General features: G+C 44.0%; 1 protein-coding gene across 1 annotated transcript in view; it reads left to right on the forward strand.

Annotated features, from left to right (window-relative positions):
* The window catches only part of SND1 (staphylococcal nuclease and tudor domain containing 1), a 415583-nt gene that overhangs the window by 259833 nt on the left and 141210 nt on the right, over positions 1–14540 (forward strand). Inside the window, exon 15 of the mRNA XM_044246515.1 lies at positions 3701–3842. Coding sequence (XP_044102450.1) covers positions 3701–3842 — 142 coding nt within the window. The remainder of the gene's footprint in view (positions 1–3700; positions 3843–14540) is intronic.

Consider the following 14540-nt stretch of genomic DNA (forward strand, 5'->3'; position numbering starts at 1 on the left):
TTGGCCTGACGGGCCGGAAGTGAGAACAGAGTAGGAGTGTATAATTAAGGTGCCTTTACGACCTTTTTCTCTAAGGATCATCCTGCCTTTCTTTGGGGTCATTCCAAGCCCTGTTCCACTAAGTGTGAGGTATAGATATTAGCATCCTTTGAAATGAAGTCACCCCAGGCACATTTGTTGCACCATTACTTTCTCAATTTCAAGGTGCATTGAGGAGGCAGAAACATTCCTTAAAGAGATGCCATCCACAATAGCAAGTTAAATGTAGCTAATGCAACCTTAAATTAGCTTCTCTAGGATTACAGGAAAATACTTATGTGTAGTTTGTTTTCGAGCACAGGTAATGTGAAAACTAGCAGTGCAACAAAAAAAGACTTACCTGCTCAGAAGGACAGTTGCTTCTTGATTATTTACACCAGTGGAGGGGAATATTGGTGCAGAAAACCATAGCTAATTTATCTGCTTGGATTCTCAAAGCTTTGAGCCAATGTCATGGGGAAAACTGTGGCAAGTAGATGCCCAGGCCTCACCTACATGTGTCACAGCATAGAAAACCTGAGGATGAGAGTGTCTGCAACTAGATTTCTAGACAGAAATACTGGACACTGAATAGTCTGCCTTGAAATGAGCCTCCTGTGCCTCAAGTCTCAGTGTTGTTAACTCTTTAAATCTGAGGCCTTTAATCTATAAAAAAATTCTTTTGGAGCTCCAAGGTTATAAAGAAATCTTTGATTTCACTAAATCTCACTAGGTGCTGCTTCAGGATTATCGGAGAATTTCAGGTGTCATCTTAATGTTGTCATTTGAACTTGATCTCTCTACTCTCCTAAAGATGCACCTGGCATCTTCAGTTCTTCAGTGAGGCCTACACTGCTCTCTATTACACCATTCCTCATCATCAAGTTTTCTCTTATTTACGTAGTGTTGAAACTTAGAAATGAGTGTCAGAGACTGAAGTGCATGGGCTCTTTGGAAGACAAATCAGTTTAACCATATTCAGTCAGTTTTATGGTCATAACAATCAAAACTCCTAAAATAAATAAATTCCATAGCTAAAGTAGCAGGGACTGATGGGCGGCTCCATCACCGGAGGGAACTTGTCAGACTTGCCAGTCTTTTCATGGGAGCCACTGAGACAAATTGTAAAGGTTTCAAGAATTTTTGTGTTGAAAGGAACATGCCAAGCAGGGGAAGCACTTGAGATGACAAGGAAGATGGACACCATTGTCTGCCTGTGATAGAGTTTGAAAAGAGTTGACGTGTTTTGGTGCTTATATTCAATTTAATTGACTTGATAAGAATTTTTTTATTCTTAAAAATCTATGAACTTGGGGGGCCCCTGGGTGGCTCAGTGGGTTGAAGCCTCTGCCTTCAGCTCTGGTCGTGATGCCAGAGTCCTGGGATCAAGCCCCGCCTGGGGCTCTCTGCTCAGCAGGGAGCCTGCTTCCTCCTCTCTCTGAGGCCTGCTTCTCTGCCTACTTGTGATCTCTATCTGTCAAATAAATAAATAAAATCTTTTAAAAAAAAAAAAGAATCTATGAACTTGGGTAAAATTTTGTATCTTTGACCTTAGCAGGTGGTTCATAGGCATATCATCTTCAAGCATTTGGAACGATGAGGGAGCTCCATGTCTTATCTTGTAATTTGGCCTCTGGAGGTAAACATGGACAGTTGTGGTAGGCTTTTGAAATTTGTCGTCATGCCTTCAGTTGTCATGGTTGGCTTTCACTTCTAATTTTTGTCATAGTCAGTGGCATGTCATATTCTCTTTGCTATCTTCCCATATGTTGTTGTTTCTGGATTAGGACTATTAAATTGTAGATTGAGACTCAGGAAGAGTCAGGAACTTTTATTTTTTTCTTTACATGGCTGATAGTAAGGTGCCTCCATTTCTCCTTGGTTCCCAGTCTGAGAAATTCTCTCTTTTGGTAAATTAAGTAATCATTTAGCAAAATAGGGTGAGAATTTGCTATAACCTTCTTTTTATATTAATACCTGTGAGTATGTGTGCTGTTATTCTTGTAAGCACCTTTTTTTTTCTCCAGATAATTGCGTCCATATGACAGTGAGCAAAAGTCTGTTTCAGAAAAATATAGATTACTGCAGTTTGGAGGGGAAAGGCCCTCTCTTCAGAGACATTAAGTTGCCTCATGATTTCCGATAATCAATTTAATAATTGTTGTTGACTTACTGGTTCGGCTCATGAATAATGTCCCAGATTTAGACTAGTGTGGCAAAAGGATTTTAATCAGGTAGTGCTTTCTTTCCCATGGAGCATTTGTCTTGCTTGACTGTTCTGGACTTCAGCCAACTGCCAGGAAGGCCTTGTCCCACTGTATATGTAGAGTAGAATATGTGTTGCTTAAGTGTTCACCGGAGGAGTTCCCAACTCGCTAAAGCTCATTGTTACCTTACCTTTTTACCAGTGTGCCATTAGAGATGCTGAGAATGGATGACTGTCTCTCCTTTTCTCTGAGAATCTGTTTGAAGGGAAGGATGAATCTCATTACTATAAATACTGTTTTCATCCCAGCCTACCTCACTGCTTCTGAATGAGAGGAGCCCCTCTGGCTGCTGTGAAAGCTCTCAAATACTTGATGGCTTGTTAAATTTTCATTATCTAATGTGCATTAATTTAGATACAGTAGCTCTGTTGCTAGGAGCAGAGTCAGAAAGGAAGCGCTTGGCAGAGTGTGGACTGCTTGTGTCGCAGGAGTCAGGGAAGTATGCAGAGCTCGCTGTCCTCAGAGGGAGTTTACAGTTCTGCTGGCTGAGCTGAAAACCTCGGAAATTTGGATGTGCCGTGACTACTCGCCCAGCACATGCACTGTGATGTTTTGATGCTTGCTTACTCTGTCATCTGTTTCATTAGGTTGAAGGCTTTCCTGAAAGGATTTGAAGCTCTCTAGCTGAGAGCTCAGAGGTTCAAAATGTCCGTGGTCTGGTTACCCTTGAGGGTAGAGGGCATGCACTTTGTGTTTTATGTGGGGGAAAAAGTTTTAAAGTGCTACTTGGTTTCATGTGTTTTTCTTGTTTCTGTAATTGTTCATGCTGACATGATGTGGAATAGGTCCCCACTGAGTATGTCTTACTGTTAGAGATTTCCCAGACTGGGAACAGGAACAGTCTGCTCAGGTCCCAGCTCACCCTTGAAGAGCACATAGACCAAGGCTTGCTATGTAGGTACCCTTGATGTTCAGAAACAGTGAGCTCTGAATCTACAAAACCCATTGAAGGTTAAAGGTGAACTGGTTAAGGGGCTTTATGTAACACAGCCTGGGAGGCTTTTTTTTTTTTTTTTTTTAATGAAAATTAAAGGTTAAATTAACCTCCATGAAAGGCTGATATAGTCTTCTCCCCCTCGATTTTGTTGAAGGAAGAGAAGCCCTTTTTTGCAACCCACGAGGAATGAAATTTTCATTTCAAAGCACCTTCCTAACTTGTATATTCATGGAGTGCATAGTAAAAGAACAGTGGGAAGCACACAGAATGTTCTGGAAATTTCAGATTAACTCTGTTTCTTCTGTGGAAGTCACATGACTATCTTCCCTATGTCATAGTTTCAGGATTATCTGTTTTTCTGCAATTATGTGCCAAGCTTTCTATGGTTTGCCAGACTTTTTGCCCTAGTACAGAGAGAGAATCATTTCCTTAGATTTTATTACTTTTTTTCTAACAATTCTTTTCTTTCATCCACCAGGATACCCAAAAAGCAAAGCAGTTTCTGCCCTTCCTTCAACGGGCAGGTCGTTCTGAAGCTGTAGTGGAATATGTCTTCAGTGGTTCTCGTCTCAAGCTGTATTTGCCAAAGGAAACTTGCCTTATCACCTTCTTGCTTGCAGGTAAGTCTTGTGTGTTACATGTTCCAATAATTTCCTCCCGGAGCTCAGAGGTCATGCCTGGAAGTCACATGCCCTCCAGTGAGACCTCGAACCAGTCTAGGTGATTTAGTGTCTAATTGAGATGTGAACACAAAATTGCTAGATTTAATCTCTCTGTCACTGCAGACCCAGCACTGGGCCCTCTTTTGCTCCTCATTTCTACCGACCACAGGGCATTAGAGTAGAGCAGCTTGAAAGACAACGTGTATGTTTTTGTGGCCTGAGTGAAGGGAATTCCAGACAAAGAAAAATACTAATGATGGAATTCTCACAGTCAGTATTTCCCATTTGGGGTAGACCACTGTGCCATGCTAGTCATGGGTAGTCCACCGAGGAGCTGAGACACCCTTCCCTTATGTCTCCCTGGGCAGTGCGGTTTGTCTCTCTTTTATTCTTTTCAGCTGTTATTAGGATCCAGATCCTTCGTGAAACGTCAAACTATGACATTACCTTCCCAGGGTTCTGCATCTGTAGTGTTTCTCTGTTGCACTGAGCTTGACGTGCTGGGGCAAGCCACCCTTTCTTTGCTGACTGAATGCGCATCTCTCTTATCCTATCTTTTCTGGTAGCTTGATATTTCACAAGCCAGCAAGACTGTATGATCTGTGTTCTTTGAGCAATTTACATTTATGCATTCAAGGAGCAGACTGCTTTATTACTTCACAGAGACTGTAGTCTTTGAGAGAAAGTGTCATTTTACTTAAACACCGCACACCCCACCCCTGTACACACAAACATTCACTCACTCACAAAGGACATGATACTCTGCTGTGTTCTTACCATGCACATTGCCTTTTCTGCTGACCCTGCTCCCTCAGCACTTTTTCTGTTGGGATTCTTGAATAGATTTTGCCATGGGGGAAGAGAAATGGAAGACGTGCTTGCTGTCCCCTGCCAGATTGCCTCAGCCTCCTTTTCCTAGAAGGCCCTGATAGTTTCTTCTTTGGATGAGGGTCTCCCTCAGGCCCTAACTAAATGGGCTGTTACGTAAGATAAATCACTCACTGAACACATGGCCGTGATGTTCTCCACTGCGGCTGGGCCACCACTTCTGGCTGAGGCTCTCTCACACTCTGAAGAAGTTAACGAACACTGCACAGCTCTGCAGGCTTTCCAAAGGGACTGAGAGGTATGACGTGAAGCTCAGGGGCAGCTGCGGAAAGGAAGAGCCAAACAAATCCATGCCGTACTGGGGGGCTGTACTTTGGTGCATCATAGTAAAGTAAGGGGCATTGTGGCAGTGTGTGACAGATACCATCTGTGCCCTTTACTGAAGATTTCCAGAGCAGAGAAGTTTCTTACCAGTGAATTCCTGTGGTTACAGAGTTTGAAGTAACAACCTGTGCTTTGTTCTATATCTGCAAAACAGAAGTATCCTCTGGACTCTGGGAGCTTTATCCCAGAGGTGGGCAAGAGAAAAAGTATGATTCTTTCTGGAAAACTTGGCCACCGGTCTATAGGGGAAAGAAAACATTGAAGGTCTGGCTTCTAAATTCAAAACTACTTGAATAGAACCAGCTCAGAGCTAGACCCATCCTGGCTAGAGTTCTGCAGAACCGTTCTGGTTGTACTTTGTTTCCCATGGAGCATTTGTCTTGCTTGACTGTTCTGGACCTCAGCCAACTGCCAGAAAGGCCTTGTCCCACTGTATATGTAGAGTAGAATATGTGTTGCTTAAGTGTTCACTGGGGCAGTTTCCAACCCGCTGAGGTTCAGACACAGTGCAGCCTGGTCACCCAGTTCCTGTGTGTGTACTTGGCATTATTCTAAGCTTAGCGATTCGAAAGATAGCACCCGAGTGAACTTCTATTCTGAAAGATAAATTACCAAAGCAAAATATAAGGTTTTACATTTTTCTCCTGCCATACTATGTGTGGTTATATTCTGCATGTTCTAACTTCTTTAGAAACCTGGCAAGGATACAGGACAGGGAGAAGTTGTAAGAGCACACAGACCTCAGTTTGAATCACAGCTCTACTCTGCACAAGCAGGTGACTTTAAGGAGGTTTTTTACTCTTGAGCCTTAGTTAGCTCAGACGTCAGTTAACTGGAAAGTGTTTCTTGCCTCTTAGGATTTTTGTGCGGGTTTAATGAGATGTATAATGGGTTCAGAACAAGGCTGCCATGAAGTAGATTATCCATAAATCTGTTTCCTTCCTCTTCCTCACAATGACTTGGTGAATTCATAGCTAGAGCTCTTCTTTTTTTTATATATATATTTTTTTATAGACTTTATTGACAGAGATCACAAGTAGGCAGGGGAGGGGGAGAAGCAGGCTCTCTGCTCAGCAGGGGCTCGATCCCAGGACCCTGGGATCATGACCTGAGCCAAAAGCAGAGGCTTTAACCCATTGAGCCACCCAGGTGCCCCGCTAGAGCTCTTCATAACTCTTACGTGCAGTAGTATATTGTGCAGTGTGTTTGCACGTAGCTGTGGCTCTACCATGGAGACTTTGACCTCTCAGTGACTCTACCATGGAGACTTTGACCTCTCAGTGGAAATAAATCAAACAAAGTTGCTCTTCTAGCCTCCTCCTAAATGAGCGGAAAGCTCACTGATAGGAAGGCTACTGGCTTTTCCCTTTGAGTTTAGAAGGAGGGACTTTGCTTCCTGTTAAGGTCTCTGGAAGCTCTGGAGGGAAGACAGACATGTAAGCAGACTGCAGTATTGGGCTCTGGGTGAGAGACTTCTTTATAAGGCACAGAAGTAACACAGAGGAGGGAGTGATCAGTTACTTAAAGGAAAGTCAGGGCTGTCTCCTTGAGGAGCTGTTCCCTGAGCTGCTTTTGAAGGACAAATAGGAGTTGACAATGTTGGGACAGGAGGGGAAAAGGAGATCGATAGGGAAGAACATTCTAAGTAGATGTTAACAGCATGTACAAAGGTGTAAAGGTATAATCTGTCTTGGTGTGTCCAGGTAACTGGGCCCCGTTTGGTTCTGGTGGAGTATAAGGAGTGAGGGGTTGGTGTGGGAATAAGCTGGAAATGCACACAGGATGTACCGTGGACCCTCAGAGTCACTGAGGGTATTGAGCAAGAGAGCGACATGCTCACACTTGTGTTAAAGTTTATTTTGGTGAATACATTAGAATAAATGAGGCTGGAAGCAGAGAAAGTAGGTACAGAAGCAAGAGGGTGAGATGCCTAAAATCTAGCAGTGAAGATGAGGAGAGGTTGGAAAAGTATTTAGGAGGAAGGCTTGATGATTCAGAGAATGATTGGATTTTTTGGTCAGAAAAGAGGGTGACATCGAGTGTAGGAGGGTAAGTAACTCGCCCAAGGCTTGACTAGGATATCCACCAGCAAGGGCAACGCCAAAGTAAGTATACGTTTTAGGAACAGATAATTGGTGGTTGGAGAATTAGGCGGAGAATCCTGCAAGTAATGTTCAGGAAGCCAAGAGAAGAAAGAAGTCCAAGGAGTTGGCAGTGTCAGATTTTACCTAAAATATCGTCAGTAAAAACTTAAGAAATAATTTTATACTGTTTATCAAATTAGTAAGTCACAGATGACCTTTGTCAGTGCAGTTTCATCAGTTGATTCAGCTAAAGGAAGATTACAGGCGATTAGGGTATAAATGTGGGAAATGAGGAGCAGAATCAAAAATAGAGTGCTTGTCACAAAATTCTAACAATGCAAAAGGAATGCATAAAAGTGAAAGCTAAGGGGTCACAGTAACATTCTAAGGATGTCAGCAACTTGAGTACTTTTGTAACTAATTCTTAAGGTTGCAGCAGAGTATGGCATTGAGTTGGAAAAGCTCTTCAGTATACCTATTGTTTTCATAATACCAATTACAGCATGTACAACGCAACAAAATCTTCTTGGCAAATAAGGATATAAAAAAGATGGAGGGAGAAGGTATCTTGGGGAACATGAGAAACACTGGTCTGAATCCTGAAGAGAAGAGACAAAGAAAGGCTGTAAGGATTTGATTGGCAGAGCGATGAGCTAAAGGAGACAGTAGGAACAAAATGGCTAGAGAACAGGATGGAGGCAGTATCCTTAGAGGAGTGTCCCTGGAGCTTCTGAGATCAGCTACAACGAACACTGAAAGCAAGTGTAGACAGAGACATGGCATTCACATTGTGGGGTGTTTCACCTGGACAGTGACCCTTATGGCATAGCTTGCAGGTGTCTGTGGGGTGTCCTCTACATCGTGGACAAACGCCATTCTGCTGAAAATGATGTCTCTCTGCAGCCAGGAGGGAGTTTGGGCTGTGATTCTCAAGGGGAAAGTCAAGATAATTGTTCAGCAATCCCGTATGTGCTGCTCTCATTAATCCCAGCCTTTCAGAGAGCCCTCTGGACTTCAAGGTGGGGTGGACACTTTCCATTTTTATGTGGCCTTTTTTGGGCAGACGGCCCCACAGCTTGATAGGGAGTGGCATTTGGCCCGAGCCAGCTGGCCTCTCTGTCACGGTTCCTGCACCCCTGTATGTGGAATGATTGCCTGGTCAGATGGGATAGCAGGTGGGGCTGGGCAAAGTCAGCTGTAGCTGACAGGTCAGTGCCTCCTGAAAGCTCTTGCCCTTTAGTCCTCGGAGCACCTGGCTTAGGTTTGGTCGGTGAGCAGGTGACCTTACAGCATCAGAACAGAGACGGTTGACGGTCCCTCTGCCTGCCGCTGTGGCCTCCTGTGCAGACTTCTTTCAGCCAGAGAGGCCAGCCGGGGCGGGCCTGAGCTCACAGGGAAGCCAAGATCCCCAGGCTGCCCACATTTGTTTGAAAGATCCTTTTTCCTCATCTAGCATTTAGTGTGCCTCCATGCTTTTTCCTCCCGTTAGAACAAAAACAGTTTGCCCCTGGTCTTTATTTTTCACTTATTTTCACATACCACGTGTTTCACATTTTCATTTCTTGTCTAAAGGGATACTGAGGTGCACCTGTTTGCTTATCACTTGGCCTTTGGTTCACATTATTATTTAACAGCACCGCTGGGCACGGAGTGTGTGTCCCGGTGCTAGGTATGACCTTCACAGTACATTTCCTTATTGTGAATTATTATCTTGGCTCTAGGGTGTCTGGGGCATGCTAAGGGCATAGTCCAGGAGGTAGTTCCATTGACTGTGCAGAGGCAGGGATTGAGTTTGCCTGGGAACCAACTGCCTGAATTGGAAGAGAATAATTTGAGGTTTCAGTGCAAAGTAATCTAAGTCTCATATCAATTGTTTGATGTCTTCTGCTGAGTCACTGAGCCCACCCCATTTGCATTTCCATGCTCCTCAAGCTAGGACAGCAGTATGTGTGAGAATGAGGAACTGAGGCTGGTTCAGAGTGTGCAGGGGGTGGATGTCAGTCATCTTGGTTGGATCCCATGGTACAAATCACCTAGAAGGCGGCAGCCACCTGGCAGGGGTTTCCCATGTAGATCACAGCAGGTGACTTCTAATTAACCAGTTACCTAGTCATATGAAACAAGACTAGAAAATGAGACTTCCCTTTGCCTGCCCTTTGGCATTTTTTTTTTCCAATTTTTTCCTCTCTTTCTTTGATTACAACTCCCCTACTGGAGCTGCATTATGACAAGGGATACAGAGAGGAAAAGGTCCTAAGTATCTAGGGTTTGGTAAATTTTGATGGTGGTTGTGTGCATGATGGGTAAACTAAAGGTTCAGCTGTGTGTCCTTCCACCCAAATGCCTTTGAGGAAAGTATCTCATGTCCTTCTTTGATTTTAACACCTCTTCTCCAGCAAGTCCTAATAGAAATATCAACTGCCTGTTTCAATAGCCCAAAAACTTCTAATGAGGGAGGAGAGGGAAGGTGAACAAGAATATCCTCCCCATCTCTTGGCCCCAGGAATGGTGGATCCTCATTGATTACCAGGGCCTAACCAAATTACACAATTAAAGCCAATGCATGTTTAAGTGAGAAATCCCATTCTGCTATCACGAGGTGCTAATGAATCAGGCAGTTATGTGGTTGTGTTTGCTGGGCTTCTATCCTTAATTAAGCAATTACAGGGTCTGCTGATACTTATGAATTCCTTTCAGATGCTTTAATTGAATTGCAACTTAATGGGTATTTGTAAAGTGGGGTATTCTTTCTCTTGGGACTTGCCAGTTTGATTCCGTCTCCACTACCTACTTGCTTTCAGTTGGGTCCCATTACCAGAAATGGGCAGCTTGACCTGAGACTTTCCTGGAGCAGCTGTAGTCTTCACTTTTAAAGATACCATTGTATGAATTTTATGAATTACCTTCATGTCAGGAGGTCCTGGCGGATCACTTGTTAGGAAAGCATTAGTACAATAAACAGGTTGGGGGAGCCTTTTTTAATGAGGCCAAGATTTTGCAAGTCCACCATAAGAAAAAGTAGTCTTTGATAGGTGGATTGTGGGTGATACATAAATTAATATGGTAGTTGCTGCTTTCCTGAGTAGCTTTTAGCCGAGTAGTGTAGACAGCCATAGGAAAAACTTAAACAAGGAAGGATAAAAAGGAGTTATGAAAAGTATAAGCAACATACCATGGGAGTGCAGAAGAGAGAACAATTAATTGGGGAATGGCAAAGACTTCACAAGGGTGGTGGCATTTGAGCATCCAAGATTGGGAACACTTTCTTTTGTCAGGCTAGGTGTGATTCATCTAGGCAGAACAACTTAGCCAGTATCATTAGTTCTCAGGAAGAGTAGCCTCAAAGAAATGGATGCACTCATCAATCATTTTCCTCTCACTCTGCCTTTGTTTGGGCGTGGAAATCTCTGCTCTTCTGCTGCTGAGCGTGCAGTGCCCTGCCTTCTGCTGCTGTCTCTGCACATGGACTGCACTGCCACCCCTGGTCACGTCATGTGGATGAAGTGTAGGCCTGGCCCGATTATCTCCCATCTCTCGATTGTGAATCATTCCCAGAATGAGCCTCGTCATGTTTGTGGGTCATTCAGTGGCATAGCTGTTTAATAATGTATTTCCACTGGGCAATCTGCTAGGAATGTAGAAATACCTAAAGTCCAGGCTTCAAGCAAAGTAGTTGTGTCTATTGAGGTAAAGAATGTATAGACAGGAAGAAACAAAATACATTTTTAAGAAGATAAGAGTAAGAAAAACATGCCTTTAAAACCATGTAAATGTAAACAACTCTGATTTTTATAAAACAACAACAGTATATATTGTGATAACTGTCCAAAAGGCTAAGACCATCATTGTTTCTAAGCCAGCGTATAGCATCTGGAGAGGGGTGGGGTTGAGTGCTGGTCCAGCCCAGGACGGGGCAGGCCGGGAGTGTGATCTTCTCTCTGGGGACCACCCTTTTGGGAAGGGAATCTGCAAACCACACAAGGATTAGAGGAGAGTGACCAGGATGGTAAGAGCCCTCAAAATGCCATGACCTGAGGAATAGTAAGTAGTAGGAATCAAAGGAGACTCCCAGGACGTACTGGAGTATTTCATGGTCCAGAGCCAGGGATTTGATCTGCTCAGGAGCCATTTGTTTTGTTTTGTTTTGTTTTGTCTTTTTGAGTCAGAGTAATAAATAAAGACGTCAATAAAAATAAGATTTGTTCAGCATGGTTTAATGGCAGTCACAGACCTTGGAGCCAAAAGTCTTAAAGACAAATTCTTGCTCTCCTGCCTCCCGATTAATTATTTCCATCAGATGGGCCTGCTCATCTTGGTGTGATGCTGGGACTTGGAGGTGAGGGAGATGCCAGGGCCCGAGTGGGACCTGCAGCTGAAAGGAAGCATGGTGGCAGCCGTGCCGCCTTCAGAGCCCTTCAGACTGCTAGGTGGGGCCCAGCCTCCTGACTGGGGTGCTCAGCCCTTACCATCTTGGTTGGGTTTTCTGTGCCAAGAAAAGAAAGATGTTGGTTTCTCCTCAGCTGTTACTGGACAGGCCCATTCATTCCGTCTGGATGGATGGGTCAGAATGAAAAGAATCCTTTCCTCCCAAATCCTTGGACTCCTGCCTTCTCCTTGCTTTTTACTCTTGATGCTTTTGAGGGTTTGGTTTTGGTTTGATTTGGGGGTTTTTCTGTTTTTGTTTTGTTTTGCTTTGTTTTGTTTGAGATGAGGGAAAAAATACTCCTGGTGGGAATCAGGCAGAGCCAGTGAGAGCCAGTGGAGTAGTACAGAAGAGTCAGACCCCAGAGCTTTTCTCCCCGGAAGCCCTCATCTATTCCTTCTCCTCCCTTCCCACTTGACAATTCTTTCTGAGTCTGTTTAAGGTTATTTGGGCTTCCAGGTCGTGGGTATGGCAGGTAGGGATTGGGAAGCTTGCAGAAATCTGATCACTGTTCTCTGCTGGTGTGTTTCCAGTACCAGTGCCTGTCTCTGGTTGTGGCCAGATACCTCACTTCTAATTCTATCATGTGGCTTTTCTGGAAAAATCCATTTCAGTGTGGATCTCTCATTGTCATCTTGTCAGCCCGTTGGCATCTATCAGCAGCCATTTAGTAGTAGTGGTGGCAAGCAGCAGATCCAGGATCGGGCTACTTACCACTACCCCTGGCCTGTGGGGTGTCCATTTGGCCAGCCTAATAGTGGAAAATGGCAGGACCTGGATGCAGGAGAGGGAGTGTAAATTGTGTGGTAATTTGAAATTAAAGGCAAATGCTTTGAAATCTGGTAATGGGCAGCCCCAGGGTGAACAGTGCACACTGCCTATAAGACTTAATCCTGGTTGCTATGGGAACCACCTCTCACATCCCCCTTTCAAACCGAGATATGACTGGGTTTAAAAAAAGAGTTCCTCATCATGAAAAACTATCTTTGCCCCCAAACCCTAGACCATTGCTCCCCTTGGATTCCTTTCAGAAAGTTTTCCTCAGGCTTCCCCAACCTGGTGGGCTGTCTGTGCCAGTCTAAGCCTGGTCCTTTGTATTAAATTTCAGTGAATGGCACTGACATGAGAATTAGAGCACACTGGGTGCCCAGTATGGGCAGCTGGCCCTGGCACACCTTCCTGCCGCCCCTGAGTGGGCACCACAGGTTTCTACTCAAGGAACTGGATAGAACCAGTGGCCACATGTTTCATGTCCTGATGCCTCCTGCCTGAGGGGCTCTGAGGAAGCCCAAGGATCTGCAGTTAGACTCAATGCTGTGGGATTGGTCCCAGATTCTGATGTAGGGCTGCCAAGCACAGAACTTGTAGGAGGAAAAACAATTCACAGAAGTTCCTTTCCTATCTGGAAGGCGTCTGAGACACAACTGCATTCTCTGTCATGTTTTTTCATCAGAGCTTTTCCCCATTTTTTTAAATTACCACATTAATCCAGACTTGGTAAGTTTGGGAGTTTTTTTATTGCTGCTTTTGTCGTTTGTTAGTTAACCACCCTTTGCCTATGATAAAATAAACGAGATCTGCATCTCTCATAAGTGGCTTTTGATTTTTGGACATAAGGCTCCCTTTAAGGTTGGCTTCTAGGCTTCCAAGTGGGCTTTGAAGAAAATTTGTCTAAGCTTTGTGGATTCTCTGTAGTTTTTCCTTATTATACTTGTGCTTTACAATAGTAGTCCTGAATAAACCCTAGTAACTCCCATGCTTACCTTCACTGTATGTAGGAAGTTATTTAAATTGGCTACTTAGTCTACAACGGGTGGAGAAGTTCCCATTTCCCTGCCCTGGTGTGCCTCCTTTTCCTGAGCTTGTACATCTGCTAGTGATTTTTCTAGGGTTAATTTGGGTGTTTTTATTTTTAAATTGGAACATGGTGTCTGTCTCTTCTCTGTGTGTGTTTTGGATGCAGCCCCTGTGCTAGGCATGCGGTTATTAACTCCACTGATATACCAGTTCGCTCATTAGCATTTGCATTTTAAATTACAAGCTAGAGCAGACGACATTTATGCTATATTTGTACCATTGCCTTCTTCATGAATGATGTCGTATGTGCAGGGAATTCAGAAATAACTCCTCTAGGGCCCTGATATATTTTCGTCTCTCTTTCAGCAAACTGCTGTTTCTTTTCCACTCTTAATTCTCATTGTTTGATGGGGATTTTTTTTTTTTTAATTCTGTTCCAAGTTTAGACCTATTTGTGAGTGCTCTGATTGGGAAGTGCTAATGACAACCCAAACCTTTGTATCAAAATAGGCATATTGCGTAGAGTGGCCATCTTTCCCTTTTGCATTGTGTTCCTGGGAGGCAGTGTGCCTTGATTAGAAAGGAGGGAATTTTCTCCTCCACAGTCCGGTTTGTCAGAAGACATGGTAAAGGGTACTTGTTCTTACTTGGATTCATGCTTCCATCCCTCTTTTTTAGAGTTGATTCATCAGTGGATATCTATTAAAGCTGTCACTGCATGGCGCCTACATGGGGAAGAAAGGGAAACTGCACGCCTTCAAGGGGCTTATTTTTGACAAGAAGCATTTAGATGGCACTGCAGGACAGCACATACTCTAATACGGGCGTGCCCGAGACCGTATGGGAGGTGAGCTGCTTAAGTGAAAGTTCAGTCAGTCCTCTTGGGGGAACTGTTGCTCTTGCCCGATGGTGAATTCAGCATCTCGATCACAAGAACCAAACGAAAAATGCCCAGCCATGGTTCGTGGACCTGGGAGTGGAGCCTTACTCAGCATAGGCGTGCACAAATTAGCCTCAGCCAGTGCTTTGGATGGTTTCTGACAGCAGATTAGGGACAGAGCTCTGGCAGATAGGTCTGCGTTCATGCCATTGTGCTGTTTCTCTGTGATCTGAAATTCTGGGTCTCTTGAGTTCTGTCGC

This window comes from Neovison vison, chromosome 4 (genome assembly GCF_020171115.1).
Source record: "Neovison vison isolate M4711 chromosome 4, ASM_NN_V1, whole genome shotgun sequence".
Taxonomy (NCBI): Eukaryota; Metazoa; Chordata; class Mammalia; order Carnivora; family Mustelidae; genus Neogale; species Neogale vison.